General features: G+C 60.2%; 1 protein-coding gene across 1 annotated transcript; it reads left to right on the plus strand.

The window, feature by feature from the left end:
• The first annotated feature begins 34 nt into the window (after window positions 1-34).
• Window positions 35-23,373, plus strand: LOC126650249 (sarcoplasmic/endoplasmic reticulum calcium ATPase 1). Its single transcript, XM_050334806.1, has 15 exons — window positions 35-137; window positions 863-1,029; window positions 1,641-1,729; window positions 3,125-3,227; window positions 3,332-3,463; window positions 7,162-7,287; window positions 9,135-9,353; window positions 11,240-11,575; window positions 15,211-15,431; window positions 18,643-18,845; window positions 19,976-20,061; window positions 20,460-20,593; window positions 21,898-22,015; window positions 22,635-22,752; window positions 23,339-23,373. Exons 1-15 carry the CDS (start codon window positions 35-37, stop codon window positions 23,341-23,343), a joined length of 2,160 nt encoding a protein of 719 aa, XP_050190763.1. The 3' UTR covers window positions 23,344-23,373.

Raw genomic sequence — 23,373 nt, forward strand, 5'->3', positions numbered from 1 at the left:
GGGGGTCTGGGGGCTGGGGCTTTGGGGACCACCCATGGTCGTTTATGGGGGACCACCCATGGTCATTGATGGGGTCTCTGACCCCATCTACTACTTCAAGATCGCCGTGGCCCTGGCCGTGGCCGCCATCCCTGAAGGTATTGGGGGTCTGGAGGTCTGGGGGTCTGGGGGCTTTGGGGACCACCCATGGTCATTTATGGGGCTTGGGGACCACCCATGGTCATTGATGGGGGCTCTGACCCCCATCTACTACTTCAAGATCGCCGTGGCCCTGGCCGTGGCTGCCATCCCTGAAGGTCTGTGGGGTCTGGGGAGGTCTGGGGTTTGGGGGCTTTGGGACATTGGGGGCTTTGGGGACCACCCATGGTCATTTATGGGGTCCAGAAGGTCATTCGTGGTCACCTCTGGGGCTTTGGGGACCACCTGAGGTCATTTATGGACCATCCAAGGTCATTTATGGGGTCTTGGGGACCGTCCATGGTCATTTATGGACCGTCCGTGGTCACTTTTGGGGTCCAGGAGGTCATTTGTGGCCACCCCATGGCCCTGTTGGGACTGGTGGCCACCCCATGGTGGTCCGGTGGCCACCCCAGAGGTCTGGTGGCCACCCCGTGGCTCTGTTGGGCCTGGTGGCCACCCAGGTGGTCTGGTGGCCACCCCAGAGATCTGGTGGCCACCCCATGGCTCTGTTGGGTCTGGTGGCCACCCCAGAGATCTGGTGGCCACCCTGGTCAGGTCACCGGTGGCTGATCACCCATGGGTCAGTTGGGTCCACTGATCACCCCGTGGCTCTGTTGGGCCCGGTGGCCACCCAGGTGGTCCGGTGGCCGCCCCGGTGAGCCCGAGGTGTCCCCCCAAAAAGGCCTCCCCGCGGTGATCACGACGTGCCTGGCGCTGGGCACGCGCAGGATGGCCAAGAAGAACGCGATCGTCAGGAGCCTCCCCTCGGTGGAGACCCTGGGCTGCACCTCGGTCATCTGCTCCGACAAGACCGGCACCCTCACCACCAACCAGATGTCTGTCTGCAAGGTGGGACCCAAAACTGCCCAAAATAACCCAAAATACCCCAAAAACTGCCCCAAAATACCCCAAAATACCCCAAAAACTGCCCCAAAACACCCCCAGGCACCCTCACCACCAACCAGATGTCTGTCTGCAAGGTGGGACCCCAAACTGCCCCAAAATACCCCAAAATACCTCAAAACCACCCTAAAATACCCCAAAAATACCCCAAAATACTGCCCTAAAATACCCCCAGGCACCCTCACCACCAACCAGATGTCTGTGTGTAAGGTGGGACCCAAAACTGCCCCAAAATAACCCAAAACCACCCTAAAATACCCCAAAAACTGCCCCAAAACACCCCCAGGCACCCTCACCACCAACCAGATGTCTGTCTGCAAGGTGGGACCCCAAAATACCTCAAAAACACCCCAAAATACCCCAAAATACCCCAAAAACTGCCCCAAAACACCCCCAGGGCTCCAAAAATTCCTCCAGGGACCCCAAACCCCCTGTGACCCCAAATCCCCCCTGCGACCCCAAATCCCCCCTGTGACCCCAAAATCCCCCCAGTGACCCCAAACCTTTCCTGTGACCCCAAGTTCCCCCCCAGTGACCCCAAATTTCCCTCCCCCCAGATGTTCATCCTGGACAAGGTGGACGGCGACGTTTGCTCCCTCAGCGAGTTCTCCATCACCGGCTCCACCTACGCCCCCGAGGGAGAAGTGTGAGTGGGGGGACCCCAAAATCACACCCAAAATCACACCCAGGACCCCTAAAAACACCCGGGGGGACCCCAAAATCACACCCAGGACCCCAAAACCCCACCCAGGACCCCCAGAATCCCACCCAGGACCCCCAAATCCCCTCCACCTACGCCCCCGAGGGCGAAGTGTGAGTGGGGGGACCCCGAAATCCCACACAAAATCCCACCCAGGACCCCCCAAATCCCCTCCACCTACGCCCCCGAGGGCGAAGTGTGAGTGGGGGGACCCCAAAATCACACCCAGGACCCCAAAAAATCCCACCTAGGACCCCAAAAACACCCGGGACCCTAAAAACACCCAGGGGGAACCCAAAATCCCACCCAGGACCCCAAAATCCCACCCAAAACCCCACCCAGGACCTTCCAAATCTCCTCCACCTACGCCCCCGAGGGGGAAGTGTGAGTGGGGGGACCCCAAAATCACACCCAAAATCACACCCAGGACCCCAAAAACACCCAGGGGGAACCCCAAAAACCCCACCCAGGACCCCCCAAATCCCCTCCACCCACGCCCCTGAGGGGGAAGTGTGAGTGGGGGGACCCCAAAACCAACCAGGGGGGACCCAAAAAAATCACCCCAATGTCCCTGAGTGTCCCCAATGATGTCCCCAATGTCCCCCAATGTCCCCAAATGTCCCCAATGATGTCCCCAATGTCCCTGAGTGTCCCTGAGTGTCCCCAATGATGTCCCCAATGTCCCCAATGTCCCTGAGTGTCCCCAATGTCCCCAATGATGTCCCTGAGTGTCCCTGAGTGTCCCCAATGATGTCCCCAATGTCCCCAATGTCCCTGAGTGTCCCCAATCCCCAAATGTCCCCAAATGTCCCTGAGTGTCCCCAATGATGTCCCCAATGTCCCCAATGTCCCTGAGTGCCCCCAATGTCCCCAATGTGTGTCCAATGTCCTAAGTGTCCCAATGTCCCCAGTAATCCACATGTGATGTCCCAAGTGTCCCAATTGTATTCTAATGTCTACAATGTGCTCTGAGTGTCCAATGTCCCCTGATGTCCTGAGTGATCACAGTATGCCCAATGTCCCCAGGCTGAAGCAGGACCGGCCGGTCAAGGCTGGCCAGTACGATGGACTGGTGGAACTGGCCCCAATGTCCCCAATGTCCCTGAGTGTCCCCAATGTCCCAATGTCCCCAGGCTGAAGCAGGACCGGCCGGTCAAGGCTGGCCAGTACGATGGACTGGTGGAACTGGCCCCAGTGTCCCCAATGTCCCTGAGTGTCCCCAATGTCCCCAATGATGTCCCCAATGTCCCCAATGTCCCCAATGATGTGCAATGTCCCAGTAATGATGTCCCCAATGTCCCCAATGTCCCCAATGTCCTGAGTGTCCCCAAATGTCCCCAGGCTGAAGCAGGACCGGCCGGTCAAGGCTGGCCAGTACGATGGACTGGTGGAACTGGCCACCATCTGCGCCCTCTGCAACGACTCCTCCCTGGACTACAACGAGGTGACACCTCTCCCCCCCATCCCTGACTGTCCCCAGCGTCCCCAAATGTCCCCAAATGTCCCCAAATGTCCCCAGAGTGACCCCCCCCCCCGGTGTCCCCGCAGGCCAAGGGGGTCTACGAGAAGGTGGGGGAGGCGACGGAGACGGCGCTGACGTGCCTGGTGGAGAAGATGAACGTCTTCAACACCGACGTCAGGGGGCTCTCCAAGGTGGAGAGGGCCAATGCCTGCAATGCTGTGAGTGTCACCTGTGTCACCTGAGTGTCATTGTCACCTGTGTCACCCCTGAGTCACCTGTGTCACCCCTGTCCCCTCAGTGTCACCCCTGTGTCACCCCCTGTCCCCATGTCCCGGTGTCTTCAACACCGACGTCAGGGGGCTCTCCAAGGTGGAGAGGGCCAATGCCTGCAATGCTGTGAGTGTCACTGTCACCTGTGTGTCACCTGTGTCACCCCTGAGTGACCTGTGTCACCTGTGTCACCCCCTGGTCATTGATCACCCCTGGTCATTGATCACCCCCTGTCCCCCTGTCCCAGTGTCTTCAACACCGACGTCAGGGGGCTCTCCAAGGTGGAGAGGGCCAATGCCTGCAATGCTGTGAGTGTCACCTGAGTGTCATTGTCACCTGTGTCACACCTGTGTCACCTGTGTCACCCCTGTCCCCTCAGTGTCACCCCTGTGTCACCCCCTGTCCTCCTGTCCCCATGTCCCGGTGTCTTCAACACCGATGCCAGGGGGCTCTCCAAGGTGGAGAGGGCCAATGCCTGCAATGCTGTGAGTGTCACCTGAGTGTCATTGTCACCTGTGTGTCACCTGTGTCACCCCTGTCCCCTCAGTGTCACCCCCTGGTCATTGATCACCCCCTGTCCCGGTGTCTCCAACACCGACGTCAGGGGGCTCTCCAAGGTGGAGAGGGCCAATGCCTGCAATGCTGTGAGTGCCACCTGAGTCACCTGTGTCACCTGTGTCACCTGTGTCACCCCTGTCCCCTCAGTGTCACCCCCTGGTCATTGATCACCCCCCCGTCCCGGTGTCTTCAACACCGACGTCAGGGGGCTCTCCAAGGTGGAGAGGGCCAATGCCTGCAATGCTGTGAGTGTCACTGTGTCACCTGTGTCACCTGTGTCACCTCAGTGTCACCTGAGTCACCCCTGTCACCCCTGTCCCCTCAGTGTCACCCCCTGGTCATTGATCACCCCCTGGTCATTGATCACCCCTGGTCATTGATCACCCCCTGTCCCGGTGTCTTCAACACCGACGTCAGGGGGCTCTCCAAGGTGGAGAGGGCCAATGCCTGCAATGCTGTGAGTGCCACCTGAGTGTCACCTGTGTCACCCCTGAGTCACCCCTGGTCATTGATCACCCCCTGGTCATTGATCACCCCCCCGTCCCGGTGTCTTCAACACCGACGTCAGGGGGCTCTCCAAGGTGGAGAGGGCCAATGCCTGCAATGCTGTGAGTGCCACCTGAGTCACCTGTGTCACCCCTGAGTCACCTGTGTCACCCCTGTGTCACCCCCTGTCCCCATGTCCCGGTGTCTTCAACACTGACGTCAGGGGGCTCTCCAAGGTGGAGAGGGCCAATGCCTGCAATGCTGTGAGTGCCACCTGTGTCACCTGTGTCACCTGGGTCACCTGGGTCACCCCTGAGTCACCCCTGGTCATTGATCACCCCTGGTCATTGATCACCCCATGTCCCGGTGTCTTCAACACCGACGTCAGGGGGCTCTCCAAGGTGGAGAGGGCCAATGCCTGCAATGCTGTGAGTGTCACCTGTGTGTCATTGTCACCTGTGTCACCTCTGTGTCACCTGGGTCACCTGAGTGTCCCCAATGTCCCCTGTGGTGTCCCCAATGATGTCCCCAATAATGTCCCCAATGATGTCCCCTGTGGTGTCCCCCCAGGTGATCAAGCAGCTGATGAAGAAGGAGTTCACCCTGTGTGCCCTCAGTGTCCCAGTGTCCTCCTAAGTGTCCCCAATGTCCCTAGTGTCCCCAATGTCCCCAATGATGATCGCACTGAGGATGTCCCCAATGTCCCCAATGTCCCCAATGTCCCCAATGAGTGTCCCCAATGTCCCCCCTGTGGTCCCCAGGTGATCAAGCAGCTGATGAAGAAGGAGCTCACCCTGTGTGCCCTCAGTGTCCCCAATGATGTCCCCAATGTCCCCTGAGTGTCCCCAATGTCCCCTCTGATGTCCCCAATGTCCCCAGTGAGTGTCACCAATGATGTCACCTGATGTCCCAATGTCCCTAGAGTGTCGCCCAATGATGTCCCTCAGTGTCCCCAATGTCCCCAATGATGTCCCCAATGATGTCCCCAATGTCCCCTGAGTGTCCCCAATGTCCCCAATGTCCCCAAGGGTGTCCCCAATGTCCCCAGTGATGTCCCCAATGTCCCCCCTGTCCCCCCAGGTGATCAAGCAGCTGATGAAGAAGGAGTTCACCCTGTGATCCCTCAGTGTCCCCAATGATGTCCCTGAGTGTCCCAATGATGTCCCCAATGTCCCCTGGGTGTCCCCAGGTGATCAAGCAACTGATGTAGCAAGGAGTGTCACCCAATGATGTCCCCAATGTCCCCAGTGTCCCTAATGTCCCCAATGTCCCCTGAGTGTCCCCAATGTCCCCTGGGTGTCCCCAATGTCCCCTGTGTCCCCCCAGGTGACCAAGCAGCTGACGAAGAAGGAGTTCACCCTGTGTGCCCTCAGTGTCCCCAATGATGTCCCCTGAGTGTCCCCAATGTCCCCAATGTCCCCTGGGTGTCCCCAATGTCCCCAATGATGTCCCCAATGTCCCCTGAGTGTCCCCAATGTCCCCAATGTCCCCAATGTCCCCCAGGTGATCAAGCAGCTGATGAAGAAGGAGTTCACCCTGGGTGTCCCCAATGTCCCCAATGTCCCCAATGTCCCCAATGTCCCCCCAGGTGATCAAGCAGCTGATGAAGAAGGAGTTCACCCTGTGTGCCCTCAGTGTCCCCAATGTCCCCAATGTCCCCAATGATGTCCCCAATGTCCCCCCTGTGTCCCCAGGTGATCAAGCAGCTGATGAAGAAGGAGTTCACCCTGGGTGTCCCCAATGTCCCCTGAGTGTCCCCAATGTCCCCAATGATGTCCCCAATGATGTCCCCAATGTCCCCTGTGTGTCCCCAATGTCCCCAATGATGTCCCCAATGTCCCCCCAGGTGATCAAGCAGCTGATGAAGAAGGAGTTCACCCTGTGTGCCCTCAGTGTCCCCAATGTCCCCAATGTCCCCAATGATGTCCCCAATGTCCCCAATGTCCCCAATGTCCCCAATGTCCCCAATGATGTCCCCTGAGTGTCCCCCCTGTCCCCCCAGGTGATCAAGCAGCTGATGAAGAAGGAGTTCACCCTGTGTGCCCTCAGTGTCCCCAGTGATGATGTCCCCTGAGTGTCCCTAATGTCCCCAATGTCCCCTGAGTGTCCCCTGTCCCCCAGGTGATCAAGCAGCTGATGAAGAAGGAGCTCACCCTGTGTGCCCTCAGTGTCCCCAATGTCCCCTGGGTGTCCCCAATGTCCCCAATGTCCCCTGAGTGTCCCCAATGATGTCCCCAATGTCCCCAATGGTGTCCCCAATGTCCCCTGAGTGTCCCCAATGTCCCCAATGTCCCCAATGATGTCCCCAATGTCCCCTGTCCCCCCAGGTGATCAAGCAGCTGACGAAGAAGGAGTTCACCCTGTGTGCCCTCAGTGTCCCCAATGATGTCCCCAATGTCCCCAATGTCCCCAATGATGTCCCCAATGTCCCCAATGTCCCCTGGGTGTCCCCAATGTCCCCAATGATGTCCCCAATGTCCCCAATGATGTCCCCAATGTCCCCTGAGTGTCCCCAATGTCCCCTGAGTGTCCCCAATGTCCCCAATGATGTCCCCAATGATGTCCCCAATGATGTCCCCAGTGATGTCCCCTGTCCCCCCAGGTGATCAAGCAGCTGATGAAGAAGGAGTTCACCCTGGAGTTCTCCCGGGACCGTAAATCCATGTCCGTTTTCTGCTCCCCGGCCAAGGCCTCGAGGGCGGCCGTGGGCAACAAGATGTTCGTCAAGGTGGGCGCCTGGGGGGCACCTGGGGGGCACCTGGGGGGGATCTGGGGCACCTGGGGGTCACCTGTGTCACCTGGGGGGCACCTGAGGGGCACCTGGGGCACCTCAGGTGGTCATCTGGGGGGCACCTGGGGGTCACCTGGGGCACCTCAGGGGGTCACCTGGGTCATCTGGGACCTCAGTGGGACACCTGGGGGGTCCCCAGGAGGGTCCCTGACCCCATCCCAACGTGTTCCACCCCATCCCAACGTGTCCCACCCCCCCAAATCAATGTCCCACCACCCCAATCAGTGACCCACCACCCCAAATCCTCATCCCAACCCCCCAAATCAATGACCCACCCCCAAATACTCATCCCACCCCCTCAAATCCCATTTTTTCCCATTTTCACCCCATTTTCCCCCCCAGGGCGCCCCCGAGGGCGTCATTGATCGCTGTAACTACGTCCGCGTGGGCACCACGCCCCATAAATCCCATTTTTTTCCTATTTTCACCCATTTTTTCCCCTTAGGGAGCCCCTGAGGGTGTCATTGATCGCTGTAATTACGTCCGCGTGGGCACCACGCCCCATAAATCCCATTTTTAACCCCATAAATCCCATTTTTTGCCCCAGGGAGCCCCGGAGGGTGTGATCGATCGCTGTAATTACGTCCGCGTGGGCACCACCCCCCATAAATCCCATTTTTAACCCCATTTTTCCCATTTTTTGCCTCAGGGAGCCCCCGAGGGTGTCATTGACCGCTGTAATTACGTCCGCGTGGGCACCACGCCCCCATAAATCCCATTTTTAACCCCATTTTCACCCATTTTTCCCATTTTTTCCCCCCAGGGAGCCCCCGAGGGTGTGATCGATCGCTGTAATTACGTCCGCGTGGGCACCACCCCCCATAAATCCCATTTTTTCCCTATTTTCACCCATTTTTTCCCATTTTTTCCCCCCAGGGAGCCCCCGAGGGTGTGATCGATCGCTGTAATTACGTCCGCGTGGGCACCACCCCCCATAAATCCCATTTTTAACCCCATTTTTTAAATTTTTTCCCATTTTTTCCCCATTTTTTCCCCCCAGGGAGCCCCCGAAGGGTGTCATTGATCGCTGTAATTACGTCCGCGTGGGCACCACGCCCCATAAATCCCATTTTTAACCCATTTTTTTGCCTCAGGGAGCCCCCGAGGGTGTCATTGACCGCTGTAACTACGTCCGCGTGGGCACCACGCCCCCATAAATCCCATTTTTTCCCCCCAAATCCCATTTTTTTCCCCCCAAACCCCATTTTTTCCCCCCAGGGCGCCCCCGAGGGGGTGATCGACCGCTGTAACTACGTCCGAGTGGGCACCACCCCCCATAAATCCCATTTTTAACCCCATTTTTTTAATTTTTTCCCATTTTTTCCCATTTTTCCCCCCAGGGCGCCCCGGAGGGGGTGATCGATCGCTGTAACTACGTCCGCGTGGGCACCACCCCCCATAAATCCCATTTTCACCCATTTTTAACCCCATTTTTTTGCCTTAGGGAGCCCCCGAGGGGGTTATTGATCGCTGTAACTACGTCCGCGTGGGCACCACGCCCCATAAATCCCATTTTTTTCCTATTTTCACCCATTTTTTCCCCATTTTTTTGCCTTAGGGAGCCCCCGAGGGGGTGATCGATCGCTGTAATTACGTCCGCGTGGGCACCACCCCCCCAAATCCCATTTTTTCCCCCCATAAATCCCATTTTTAACCCCATAAATCCCATTTTTTTGCCTTAGGGAGCCCCTGAAGGGGTCATTGATCGCTGTAATTACGTCCGCGTGGGCACCACCCCCCATAAATCCCATTTTTTTCCTATTTTCACCCATTTTTTGCCTCAGGGAGCCCCCGAGGGGGTGATCGATCGCTGTAACTACGTCCGCGTGGGCACCACGCGGGTGCCGCTGACGCCGGCGGTGAAGGAGAAGATCCAGGCCGTGATCCGCGAGTGGGGCACGGGGCGGGACACGCTGCGCTGCCTCGCGCTGGCCACGCGGGACACCCCCCCAAAAAGGGAGGAGATGGCGCTCGAGGACTCCGCCAAGTTCGCCGAGTACGAGGTGGGTGGGGCCGGGGGAGGGGTCTAAGGCAATTTTTGGGGGGTTCTGGGATGGTTTTGGGGGGTCTGGGGTCTGTAGGGAGGGGTTAAAGTCAATTTCTGGGGGGTCTGGGGTGTTTTTGGGGGTCTGGGGTCTGCAGGAAGGGTTAAAGTCAATTTTGGGGGTCTGGGGTCTGCTGGGAGGGGTTAAAGTCAATTTTTGGGGGCTCTGGGATGGTTTTGGGGGGTCTGGGGTCTGAGGGGAGGGAGGGTTAAAGTCAATTTTGGGGGTCTGGGGTCTTTTTGGGGGTCTGGGGTCTGCAGGAAGGGGTTAAAGTCAATTTTTGGGGGTCTGGGGTCTGCAGGAAGGGGTTAAAGTCAATTTTTGGGGGGTCTGGGGTCTTTTTTGGGGGGTCTGGGGTCTGCAGGAAGGGGTTAAAGTCAATTGTGGGGAGGTCTGGGGTCTTTTGGGGTGGTCTGGGGTCTGCAGGGAGGGGTTAAAGTCAATTTTTGGGGGGTCTGGGGTCTGCAGGAAGGGGTTAAAAAGTCAATTTTTGGGGGTCTGGGGTCTTTTTGGGGGTCTGGGGTCTGCAGGAAGGGGGAAAGTTGTTTTTTGGGGTTCTTGACCCTCCACGACCACCCAGAACCTTCTCTAGTGGGTTCCCCTCTCCCCCATCCCCCAATTTTTTGGGTTCCTGTCCCTCCCTACTCCATTCTTGAGGTCCCCACCCCCATTTTTTGGGCTCCCCCCTCACCCACCCCCCCATTTTTTGGGTTCCTGTCCCTCCCTGCCCCATTTTTTTGGTTTTTGTCCCTCCCTACCCCATTTTTGGAGTCCCCACTCCCCCATTTTAGGGTCCCCACCCCCATTTTTGGGTTCCTGTCCCTCTCTACCCCATTCTTGGGGTCCCCACCCCAATTTTTGGGTTCCTGTCCCTCCTACCCCATTTTTGGGGTCCCCACCCCCATTTTGGAGTCCCCCACCCATTTTTAGGCTCCCCCTCACCCACCCCCATTTTTTTGGTTTCTTGTCCCTCTCTACCCCATTTTGGGGTCCCCACCCCCCATTTTTAGGGTCCCCACCCCCCATTTTTTTGGTTTCCTGTCCCTCCCTACCCCATTTTTGGGTTCCCACCCCCCCATTTTTTTGGTTTCCTGTCCCTCCCTGCCCCATTCTTGGGGTCCCCACCTCCCCATTTTTTGGGTTCTTGTCCCTCTCTACCCCATTCTTGGGGTCCCCACCCCCTAATTTTTTGGGTTCCTGTCCCTCCCTGCCCCATTTTTGGGGTCCCCACCCCCCATTTTTGGGGTCCCCACCTCCCATTTTTTTGGATTCCTGTCCCTCCCTACCCCATTTTTTTGGTTTCTTGTCCCTCCCTACCCCATTTTTGGGGTCCCCACTCCCATTTTTAGGGTCCCCACCCCCCATTTTTTGGGTTCCTGTCCCTCTCTACCCCATTTCTTTGGGTTCCTGTCCCTCCCAACCCCATTTTTGGGTTCCCCATCCCCAATTTTTGGTCTCCCCCCTCACCCACCCCCCCATTTTTTTGGGTTCTTGTCCCTCCTTCCCCATTCTTGGAGTCCCCACCCCCATTTTTAGGGTCCCACCCCCATTTTTGATCTCCCCCTTACCCACCCCCATTTTTGGGTTCTTGTCCCTCCCTGCCCCATTTTTGGAGTCCCCACCCCCATTTTTGGGTCCCCACCCCCATTTTTTGGGTTCCTGTCCCTGCCTACCCCATTTTGGGGTCCCCATCCCCATTTTTGGGTTCCTGTCCCTCTCTACCCCATTCTTGGGGTCCCCACCCCATTTTAGGGTCCCCACTCCCTTTTGGGGTCCCCACCCCCATTTTTGGCCCCCACCCCCATTTTCGATCTCCCCTCACCCCCCCATTTCCCCCCCCCCAGACGGACCTGACGTTCGTGGGCTGCGTGGGGATGCTGGACCCGCCGCGCAAGGAGGTGATGGGGTCGATCCGGCTGTGCCGCGACGCCGGCATCCGCGTCATCATGATCACCGGCGACAACAAGGGCACGGCCATCGCCATCTGCCGCCGCATCGGCATCTTCGGCGAGGACGAGGACGTGTCGGGCCGCGCCTACACCGGCCGCGAGTTCGACGACCTCCCCCTGGGCGAGCAGCGCGAGGCCTGCCGGAGAGCCTGCTGCTTCGCCCGCGTCGAGCCCACCCACAAGTCCAAGATCGTCGAGTTCCTGCAGTCCTTCGACGAGATCACCGCCATGGTGAGGGCACTGGGGGAACTGGGGGGATACTGGGGAGATTGGGGGTCAAACATCATGGATGGATGAGGGTTTGGGGCTCCACCACACGAGCCCACCCACAAGTCCAAGATCGTCGAGTTCCTGCAGTCCTTCGACGAGATCACCGCCATGGTGAGGGCACTGGGGAAACTGGGGGGATTGGGGGGATTTAGGGGGGTTTTGGGGGTCAAAACGTCAGGGATGGACAAGGGTTTGGGGCTCCACCACGAGATCGTCGAGTTCCTGCAGTCCTTCGACGAGATCACCGCCATGGTGAGGGCACTGGGGGAACTGGGGGGATACTGGGAAATTGGGGGTCAAAATGACAGGGATAGACGAGGGTTTGGGGCTCCACCACACGAGCCCACCCACAAGTCCAAGATCGTCGAGTTCCTGCAGTCCTTCGACGAGATCACCGCCATGGTGAGGGCACTGGGGGGACTGGGGGGATACTGGGGAGATTGGGGGGGAAACTGGGGAGATTGGGGATCAAATGTCTTGGGTTGATGAGGGTTTGGGGCTCCATTACAAGATCGTCGAGTTCCTGCAGTCCTTCGACGAGATCACCGCCATGGTGAGCGGGATCAGGGATACTGGGGGGAACTGGGGAGATTGGGGGGCTTTAGGGGGGTTTTGGGGGTCAAAACGTCAGGGATGGACAAGGGTCTGGGGCTCCACCACACGAGCCCACCCACAAGTCCAAGATCGTCGAGTTCCTGCAGTCCTTCGACGAGATCACCGCCATGGTGAGGGCACTGGGGGAACTGGGGGGATACTGGGGAGATTGGGGGTCAAACATCATGGATGGATGAGGGTCTGGGGCTCCACCACACGAGCCCACCCACAAGTCCAAGATCGTCGAGTTCCTGCAGTCCTTCGGCGAGATCACCGCCATGGTGAGGCACTGGGGAACTGGGGGATACTGGGAAATTGGGGGTCAAAATGATCAGGGATAGACGAGGGTTTGGGGCTCCACCACACGAGCCCACCCACAAGTCCAAGATCGTCGAGTTCCTGCAGTCCTTCGACGAGATCACCGCCATGGTGAGGGCACTGGGGGACTGGGGGGATACTGGGGAGATTGGAAACTGGGGAGATTGGGGATCAAATGTCTTGGGTTGATGAGGGTTTGGGGCTCCATTACAAGATCGTCGAGTTCCTGCAGTCCTTCGACGAGATCACCGCCATGGTGAGGGCAAAGGGGGAACTGGGGGGGAACTGGGGGGATACTGGGGTCAAACATCAGGGATGGACGAGGGTTTGGGGTTCCACCACAAAATGGTCGAGTTCCTGCAGTCCTTCGACGAGATCACCGCCATGGTGAGGGGGACTGGGGATACTGGGGGGATACTGGGGAGATTGGGGGTCAAAATGACAGGGATAGACGAGGGTTTGGGGCTCCACCACACGAGCCCACCCACAAGTCCAAGATCGTCGAGTTCCTGCAGTCCTTCGACGAGATCACCGCCATGGTGAGGGGGACTGGGGGAACTGGGGGGAAACTGGGGAGATTGGGGGGGTTTTGGGGGTCAGTGGGTTTGGGGCTCCACCACACGAGCCCACCCACAAGTCCAAGATCGTCGAGTTCCTGCAGTCCTTCGATGAGATCACCGCCATGGTGAGGGGACTGGGGAAAATGGGAGAATTGGGGGCTTTTGGGGAATTGGGGGGTTTTGGGGGTCAACCATCATGGATGGATGTGGGTTTGGGGCTCCACCACGAGATCGTCGAGTTCCTGCAGTCCTTCGACGAGATCACCGCCATGGTGAGCCATGGAGGGGGTATTGGGGGATTTAGGGTGGGTTTGGGGGTCAACTATCGTGAATAGATGAGGTTTTGAGGGTCCACCATTGGTCTATGAGGGTTTGAGGTCAACTATCACAGGTTGATGTGGTTTGGGGGTCCCCCAATGGTTTATGAGGGTCTGGGGTCAAACATCAGGGATGGATGAGGGTTTGGGGCTCCACCACACGAGCCCACCCACAAGTCCAAGATCGTCGAGTTCCTGCAGTCCTTCGACGAGATCACCGCCATGGTGAGGGCACTGGGGATACTGGGGGGAACTGGGGAGATTGGGGGGATTTAGGGGGGTTTTGGGGGTCAAACATCAGGGATAGACGAGGATTTGGGGCTCCACCACGAGATGGTCGAGTTCCTGCAGTCCTTCGACGAGATCACCGCCATGGTGAGGGGACTGGGGGAACTGGGGGAACTGGGGAGATTGGGGGTCAAACATCATGGATGGATGAGGGTTTGGGGCTCCACCACGAGATCATCGAGTTCCTGCAGTCCTTCGACGAGATCACCGCCTTGGTGAGGGGGACTGGGGGTACTGGGGGAACTGGGGAGATTGGGGGGGTTTTGGGGGTCAAACATCATGGATTGATGGGTTTGGGATTGATTGATTGGTGGGTTTGGGGCTCCACCACAAGATCGTCGAGTTCCTGCAGTCCTTCGATGAGATCACCGCCATGGTGAGTGGGATCAGGGATACTGGGGGGATACTGGGGAAACTGGGGGGGGAACTGGGGTCAAACATCAGGGATGGACGAGGGTTTGGGGCTCCACCACAAGATGGTCGAGTTCCTGCAGTCCTTCGACGAGATCACCGCCATGGTGAGCGGCACTCGGGATACTGGGGAGATTGGGGGGATTTAGGGGGGTTTTGGGGGAATCTTGGGGGTCAAAACGACAGGGATGGACGAGGGTTTGGGGCTCCACCACAAGATGGTCGAGTTCCTGCAGTCCTTCGACGAGATCACCGCCATGGTGAGCGGCACTGGGGGTTGGGGGAGTCAACTGCCATGGATGGACGTGGTTTTGGGGGTCAGCCATCAAGTGACGTGGGTTTGGGGTCAAACACCAAGGATTTGAGGCAGTTTTTGGGTCCCACCACCAGTTTCAGGCAGTTTTTGGGTCCCACCACCAGTTCCACGCAGTTTTTGGGTCCCACCAAGGACCCGGGTCAGTTTTTGGGTCCCACCAAGGATTCGAGGTGGTTCTGGGGTCCCAGGTGGTTCTGGGGGTCCCACCAAGGGTTTGAGGCAGTTTTTGGGTCCCACCACCAGTTTCACGCAGTTTTTGGGTCCCACCAAGGACCTGAGGCAGTTTTTGAGGTCCCACCAAGGACCTGGGTCAGTTTTTGGGTGCCACCAAGGACCTGGGTCAGTTTTTGGGTCCCACCAAGGACCCGGGTCAGTTTTTGGGTCCCACCAAGGACCTGGGTCAGTTTTTGGGTCCCACCAAGGATCTGAGGCAGTTTTTGGGTCCCCCCAAGCCCCTGGGTCAGTTCTGAATCCCCCCCGAGCCCGTGGGTGATTTTTGGGTGCCCCCCCTGAGCCCCTGGGTCAGTTGTGAGTCCCCGAGCCAGTGGAGTGATTTTTGGGTGCCCCCCCTGAGCCCCTGGGTCAGTTCTGAATCCCCCCCTGAGCCCCTGGGTCAGTTCTGAATCCCCCCCAAGCCCCCTGGGTGATTTCTGGGTGCCCCCCCAAGCCCCCTGTGTGATTTCTGGGTGCCCCCCCGAGCCCCCTGGGTGATTTCTGGGTGCCCCCTGAGCCCGTGGGTGATTTCTGGGTGCCCCCCTAAGCCCCCTGTGTGATTTTCTGGTGCCCCCCCAGACCGGGGACGGGGTGAACGACGCGCCGGCGCTGAAGAAGGCGGAGATCGGCATCGCCATGGGCTCGGGCACGGCCGTGGCCAAGACGGCCTCGGAGATGGTCCTGGCCGACGACAACTTCTCCACCATCGTGGCGGCCGTGGAGGAGGGCAGGGCCATCTACAACAACATGAAGCAGTTCATCCGCTACCTCATCTCCTCCAACGTGGGCGAGGTCGTCTGGTGAGCCCCCACACCCCCAGTCAGCACCAGTTCAGCACCAGTTCAACACCAGTTCAGACCAGTTCAGCACACCAGTTCAGCACCAGTTCACCGCACCAGTTCTCACCAGTTCTCACCAGTTCACCGGATCAGAGCAGCCGACCCCGTCTCCTTGCCCGCCCCTCCCCCTGACCTGGCCCGTCCCAGCCCGTCCCAGTTTATCCCAGTTCATCCCAGCACATCCCAGTCCATCCCAGTCCATCCCAATTTATCCCAGCCCATTCCAGTTTATCCCAGTCTATCCCAACCTATTCCAATTTATCCCAGTTCATCCCAGTCCATCCCAGCCTGTCCCAGTCCATCCCAATTTATCCCAGCCCATTCCAATTTTTCCCAGCCCATTCCAATTTATCCCAGTCCATCCCAGCACATCCCAGTTTATCCTGGTCCCTCCCAGTCCATCCCAGTCTGTCCCAGTCCATCCCAGTTTATCCCAGTCCATCCCAGCACATCCCAGTCCATCCCAGTCCATCCCAGTCTGTCCCAGTCCGTCCCAGCCTATCCCAGCCCATCCCAGTCCATCCCAGTCCATCCCAGCCCATTCCAATTTATCCCAGTCCATCCCAATCCGTCCCAGCATATCCCAGCCCATCCCAGTCCATCCCACTCTGTCCCAGCCCATTCCAATTTATCCCAGTCCCTCCCAGTCCATCCCAGTCCGTCCCAGCCCATTCCAGTCCATTCCAGTCTATCCCAATTTATCCCAGCCCATCCAAGTCTTTCCCAGCCCATCCCAGCCTGTCCCAGTCCCTCCCAGTCCATCCCAGTCCATCCCAGCCCATCCCAGCCTGTCCCAGTCCCTCCCAGTCCAGCCCAGTCCATCCCAGCCTGTCCCAGCCCATTCCAATTTATCCCAGTTCATCCCAGTCCATCCCAGCACATCCCAGCCCATCCCAGTCCTTCCCAGTCCATCCCAATTTATCCCAACCCATTCCAGTTTATCCCAGTCCATCCCAGTTCATCCCAGCCTGTCCCAGTCCATCCCAATTTATCCCAGCCCATTCCAATTTATCCCAGTCCCTCCCAGTCCCTCCCAGTCCATCCCAGCCTGTCCCAGTCCTTCCCAATCCATCCCAATTTATCCCAACCCGTCCCAGCACATCCCAACCCGTCCCAGCACATCCCAGTCCATCCCAGTCGCCTCCCAGTGCCATTTATTCGGTCTGAATTCCCTCTTGGCCCCTTCCCACTCACTCCCAGTCCATCCCAGTGCCTCCCAGTCCCATCCAATCCCCCCAAATCCCCTTCCAGTACTCCCAGTGCCTCCCAGTCCCTTCTAACCCGCTCCCAGCATGTCCCAGTGTGTCCCAGTGCCTCCCAGTAACCCCAGTGCCCCCAGCATCTTCCTGACGGCGGCGCTGGGGCTGCCCGAGGCTCCATCCCAGTGCTCCCAGTGCCTCCCAGTGCCCCCTAACTCCCTCCCAGTGCCTCCTAATCCCTCCCAGTGCCCCCTAACCCCCTCCCAGTGCCTCCCAGTAACTCCCAGTGCCCCCAGCATCTTCCTGACGGCGGCGCTGGGGCTGCCCGAGGCTCCATCCCAGTGCTCCCAGTGCCTCCCAGTGCCCCCTAACCCCCTCCCAGTGCCCCCTAACCCCTCCCAGTGCCCCTAATCCCTCCCAGTGCCCCTAACCCTCCCAGCATGTCCCAGTGCCTCCCAGTAGCCCCAGTGCCCCCAGCATCTTCCCTGGACGGCGGCGCTGGGGCTGCCCGAGGCTCCATCCCAGTGCTCCCAGTGCCTCCCAGTGCCCCCTAACCCCTCTCCCAGCATGTCCCAGTGCCTCCCAGTAACCCCAGTGCCCCAGCATCTTCCTGACGGCGGCGCTGGGGCTGCCCGAGGCTCCATCCCAGTGCTCCCAGTGCCTCCCAGTGCCCCCTAACCCCCTCCCAGCATGTCCCAGTGCCTCCCAGTGACTCCCAGTGCCCCCAGCATCTTCCTGACGGCGGCGCTGGGGCTGCCCGAGGCTCCATCCCAGTGCTCCCAGTGCCCCTAACCCCTCCCAGTGCCCCCTAACCCCCTCCCCAGTGCCCCCTAACCCCTCCCAGTGCCTCCCAGTAACCCCAGTGCCCCCAGCATCTTCCTGACGGCGGCGCTGGGGCTGCCTGAGGCTCCATCCCAGTGCTCCCAGTGCCTCCCAGTGCCCCCCTAACCCTCCCAGTGCCCCTAACCCCTCCCAGTGCCTCCCAGTAACCCCAGTGCCCCCAGCATCTTCCTGACTGCGGCGCTGGGGCTGCCCGAGGCTCCATCCCAGTGCTCCCAGTGCCTCCCAGTGCCCCTAACCCTCCCAGCATGTCCCAGTGCCTCCCAGTAACCCCAGTGCCCTCAGCATCTTTCCTCTGACGGCGGCGCTGGGGCTGCCCGAGGCTCCATCCCAGTGCTCCCAGTGCCTCCCAGTGCCCCCTAACCCTCCCAGCATGTCCCAGTGCCTCCCAGTAACCCCAGTGCCCTCAGCATCTTCCTGACGGCGGCGCTGAGGCTGCCCTGAGGCTCCATCCCAGTGCTCCCAGTGCCCCTAACCCCTCCCAGTGCCCCCTAACCCCTCCCAGTGCCTCCCAGTAACCCCAGTGCCCCCAGCATCTTCCTGACGGCGGCGCTGGGGCTGCCCGAGGCTCCATCCCAGTGCTCCCAGTGCCTCCCAGTGCCCCCTAACCCCTCCCAGTGCCCCCTAACCCCTCCCAGTGCCCCCTAACCCTCCTCCCAGTGCCTCCCAGTGCCTCCCAGTGCCCCCAGCATCTTCCTGACGGCGGCGCTGGGGCTGCCCGAGGCTCCACCCCAGTGCTCCCAGTGCCTCCCAGTGCCCCCTAACCCCCTCCCAGCATGTCCCAGCATGTCCCAGTGCCTCCCAGTGACTCCCAGTGCCCCCAGCATCTTCCTGACGGCGGCGCTGGGGCTGCCTGAGGCTCCATCCCAGTGCTCCCAGTGCTCCCAGTGCCCCCTAACCCCCTCCCAGTGCCCCCTAACCCCCTCCCAGTGCCCCTAACCCCTCCCAGTGCCCCCTAACCCCCTCCCAGTGCCTCCCAGTAACCCCAGTGCCCCCAGCATCTTCCTGACGGCGGCGCTGGGGCTGCCCGAGGCTCCATCCCAGTGCTCCCAGTGCCCCTAACCCCCTCCCAGCATGTCCCAGTGCCCCCTAACCCCCTCCCAGTGCCTCCCAGTGACTCCCAGTGCCCCCAGCATCTTCCTGACGGCGGCGCTGGGGCTGCCCGAGGCGCTGATCCCGGTCCAGCTGCTCTGGGTGAATTTGGTGACCGACGGACTCCCGGCCACGGCCCTGGGGTTCAACCCCCCCGACCTGGACATCATGGACAAGCCCCCCCGCAGCCCCAAGGAGCCCCTCATCAGCGGCTGGCTCTTCTTCAGATACCTGGCTATCGGAGGTGAGACCCCCAGGGACCCCCAGGGACCCCCTGAGACCCCCAAAAACACCCAGGGACCCCCCAAAACACCCAGGGACCCCCTGAGACCCCACACAAACAGCCCCAAGGAGCCCCTCATCAGCGGCTGGCTCTTCTTCAGATACCTGGCCATCGGAGGTGAGACCCCCAGGGACCCCCAAAAACACCCAGGGACCCCCAGAAACACCCAGGGACCCCCAAAAACACCCAAAAACACCCAGGGACCCCCTGAGACCCCCAGGGACCCCCAAAAACACCCAGGGACCCCCAGAAACACCCAGGGACCCCCACAGACCCCCATGGGTCACCCAGGGACCCCACACAAACAGCCCCCAGGAGCCCCTCATCAGTGGCTGGCTCTTCTTCAGATACCTGGCCATCGGAGGTGAGACCCCCAGGGACCCCCAAAAACACCCCCAGACCACCAGGGACCCCCAAAAACACCCAGGGACCCCCACGGGTCATCCTCAAGGTCCCAGTTGGCCCCAATTGGTCCCAGGTGATTGCTGGTGGCTCCAGGTGGTCCCAGTCGGCCCCAGTTGGCCCCAGTTGGCCCTGGTTGGCTCCAGCTGGCCCCAGTTGATCCCAGTTGGTCCCAGTTGGCCCCAGGTGGTCCCTGATGGTCCCTGGTGACCCTGATTGATCCCTGGTGGTCCCAGTTGGCCCCAATTGGCCCCAGTTGGCCCCAGTTGGCCCCAGGTGGCCCCAGTTGGCCCCAGGTGGTCCCTGGTGTCAGGTGACCCCAATTGATCCCTGGTGGTCCCAGTTGGCCCCAATTGGCCCCAGTTGACCCCAGTTGGCCCCAGGTGGCCCCGGGTGATTGTTGGTGGCTCCAGGTGGTCCCAGTCGGCCCCAGTTGGCTCCAGGTGGCCCCAGTTGGCCCCAGGTGGCCCCAGTTGGTCCCAGGTGGTCCCTGGTGTCAGGTGACCCCAATTGGTCCCAGTTGGCCCCAGTTGGCCCCTGGTGGTCCCTGATGGTCCCAAGTGACCCCAATTGGCCCCTGATGGTCCCAGTTGGCCCCAGGTGGTCCCAGATGATCCCAGTTGGTCCCAGTTGCCCCCAGTTGTCCCCAGTTGCCCCCCACCCCCTCATTGACCCTCTCTCCCCCCCAGGGTACGTGGGGGCCGCCACGGTGGGCGCGGCCGCCTGGTGGTTCCTCTTCGCTGAGGACGGGCCCAGCGTCACCTACCACCAACTGGTGAGTCTGGGGGGCTCTGGGGACCCTGTGGGACCCCCCTGAACCCCCTGAGACCCCCTGACCCCCCAGACCCCCTGACCCCCCTGCCTCCCCCAGACCCATTTCGTGCTCCTCGTGGTGGCCCCTCTGTCCCCAGGAAGGTCCCAGTGGAGCCCCCAGTGTCCCCAATTTGTCCTCCCATCCTGGGACCCCCTGGGACCCTCATGACCCCTGGGACCCCCTGACCCCCTGGGACCCCCTGACCTCCCTGCGCCCCCCCAGACCCATTTCGTTCTCCTCGTGGTGGCCCCTCCGTCCCCAGGAAGGTCCCAGTGGAGCCTCCAGGGTGTCCCCAATTTGTCCCCCCCTCCTGGGACCCCCTGGAACTCCCTGAGACCCCCTGACCCCCTGCCCCCCAGACCCACTTCATGCAGTGCTCGGAGCACAACGTGGAATTCGAGGGCCTCGACTGCGACATCTTCGAGTCCCCGGTGCCGATGACGATGGCGCTGTCGGTGCTGGTCACCATCGAGATGTGCAATGCCCTGAATAGGTGAGGCCTTCATCCCCCTCCTCATCATCATCTTCATCATCACCTTCATCTTCATCATCATCATCATCACCCACACCCACACCTTCATCACCTTCACCTTCATCACCATCCCCCGGTGCCGATGACGATGGCGCTGTCGGTGCTGGTCACCATCGAGATGTGCAATGCCCTCAACAGGTGAGGGACAGGCCTTCATCATCATCATCATCATCACCTTCATCATCATCACCATCATTATCCACACCCACACCCACATCACCCACACCTTCACCTTCATCCCCCGGTGCCGATGACGATGGCGCTGTCGGTGCTGGTCACCATCGAGATGTGCAATGCCCTCAACAGGTGAGGCCTTCATCACCCTCCTCATCATCATCTTCATCATCATCACCATCATCACCCACACCCACATCCAAATCACCCACACCTTCATCTTCATCACCATCCCCCGGTGCCGATGACGATGGCGCTGTCGGTGCTGGTCACCATCGAGATGTGCAATGCCCTCAACAGGTGAGGGACAGGCCTTCATCATCATCATCATCTTCATCTTCATCATCATCACCATCATTATCCACACCCACACCCACATCACCCACACCTTCACCTTCATCATCACCTTCATCATCATCATCATCACCACCCACACCTTGGTCACCATCGAGATGTGCAATGCCCTCAACAGGTGAGGAGAGACCTTCATCACCCTCCTCATCATCATCTTCATCATCATCACCATCATCACCCACACCCACATCCAAATCACCCACACCTTCGTCACCTTCCTCTTCATCACCTTCATCACCCACCACCATCACCACCACCCCCCACTCCCTGTCCCACCACGTCCCGATCCCCGGTGACCCCCTGATGTCCCCAATGACCCCTGATGTCCCCAATGACCCCTGGTGTTCTCAATGACCCCTGGTGTCCCCAATGACCCCCTGATGTCCCCAATGTCCCCTGGTGACCCCAATGACCCCTGGTGACCCCCCCTGTCCCCCCAGCCTGTCAGAGAACCAGTCCCTGGCGCGGATGTGCCATTTGGCTGGTGGGCTCCATCTGTGCCCCCCATGATGACCCCAATGACCCCTGGTGACCCCCAATGACCCCTGGTGACCCCTGGTGTCCCCCCAGCCTGTCAGAGAACCAGTCCCTGGCGCGGATGCCGCCCTGGGTGAACATTTGGCTGGTGGGCTCTGCCTGACCCCAGGGTGTCCCCCATGACCCCCATGACCCCAATGACCCCCCAATGACCCCTGGTGACCCCCAATGACCCCTGGTGACCCCTGGTGTCCCCCCAGCCTGTCAGAGAACCAGTCCCTGGCGCGGATGCCGCCCTGGGTGAACATTTGGCTGGTGGGCTCCATCTGCCTCTCGATGTCCCTGCACTTCGTCATCCTCTACATCGACCCCCTGCCCGTAAGGGGGGACCGGGGGGGACTCGGAGGGGACCCCACGGGGGGACATGGGGGAGGGACTCGGGGGACCTGGGGGACACGGAGGGACCCCACGGGGAGGGGACAGGAGGGGACCCAGACGGGGTGGCCTCGGGGCTGGTGGTCATGGGTGGGGCGTTAGTGGCCTTGGGGACATTGGGTTGGTGGCCCCTGCAAGGGGTTTGGTGGTCCCAGGTTGGGTTTGGTGGCCCCGAGTTGGGTTTGGTGGCCCCTGGGAGGGGTTTGGGGGTTTGGTGGCCCCAGGTTGGGTTTGGTGGCCCCAGGTTGGGTTTGGTGGCTCTGAGAGGGGTTTGGGGGTTTGGTGACCCCAGGTTGGGTTCAGTAGCCCTGGGTTGGGTTTGGTGGCCCCAGGTTGGGTTCAGTAGCCCCGGGTTGGGTTCAGTAGCCCAGGGTTGGGTTTGGTGGCCCTGGGAGGGGTTTGGTGGCCCTGGGAGGGGTTTGGGGGTTTGGTGGCCCCAGGTTGGGTTTGGTGGCCCTGGGAGGGGTTTGGTGACCCCAGATTGGGTTTGGTGGCCCCAGGGCTGGTTTTGGTGGCCCAGGCCGGCCTGGGGGTCTCACCCCTGTCCCTGTCCCCCCCCCAGATGATCTTCAAGCTGACCCCGCTGACCCTGACCCACTGGCTGATGGTGCTCAAGATCTCCTTCCCCGTCATCCTCCTGGACGAGACCCTCAAGTTCATCGCCAGGAACTACCTGGAGGGTGAGGGGGGGGTGGGGACACCCCCCGTGGCCACCAACGGACCCCCTGTGGCCACCTGGACCCCCCTGTGACCACCTGGCCCCTGTGGCCACCAATGGACCCCCTGTGGCCACCCTGGACCCCCCGTGGCCACCCCAACCCCACCATGGCCACCTGGACCTGGTGGCCTTCATGGTCACCTCAGTGGTCACCTCCTTGGTCACCTTCATGGTCATCTCCTGGTCACCTTCATGGTCACCTTCATGGTCATCTTGGGGTCACCTCCATCCACCTCCCTGTCCCCTCCCCCATCTCCATGTCCCCTCCATGTCCCCAACTGTCCCCTCCCCCATCTCATCCCCATGTCCCCAACTCTGCCCCCATGTCCCTCCCCGTCCCTCCTGTCCCCTCCACCATCTCCATGTCCCCCAACTGTCCCCAACTGTCCCCAACTGTCCCCTCCCCCATCTCATCCCCATGCCCCTTCCCTGTCCCCTCCCCCATCTCATCGCTGTCCCCAACTCCATCTCCCTGTCCCCAGCTGTCCCCAACTCCCTGTCCCCAAGTGTCCCCTCCCCCCTCTCATCTCCATCTTCTCCCCCCTCAGCGTGACCTTGCCCCGCCCCCCCGGGCCTGGCTCCG

The sequence above is a fragment of the Myiozetetes cayanensis genome, unplaced genomic scaffold (genome assembly GCF_022539395.1).
Source record: "Myiozetetes cayanensis isolate MyiCay16 unplaced genomic scaffold, myiCay2020 scf596, whole genome shotgun sequence".
Taxonomy (NCBI): Eukaryota; Metazoa; Chordata; class Aves; order Passeriformes; family Tyrannidae; genus Myiozetetes; species Myiozetetes cayanensis.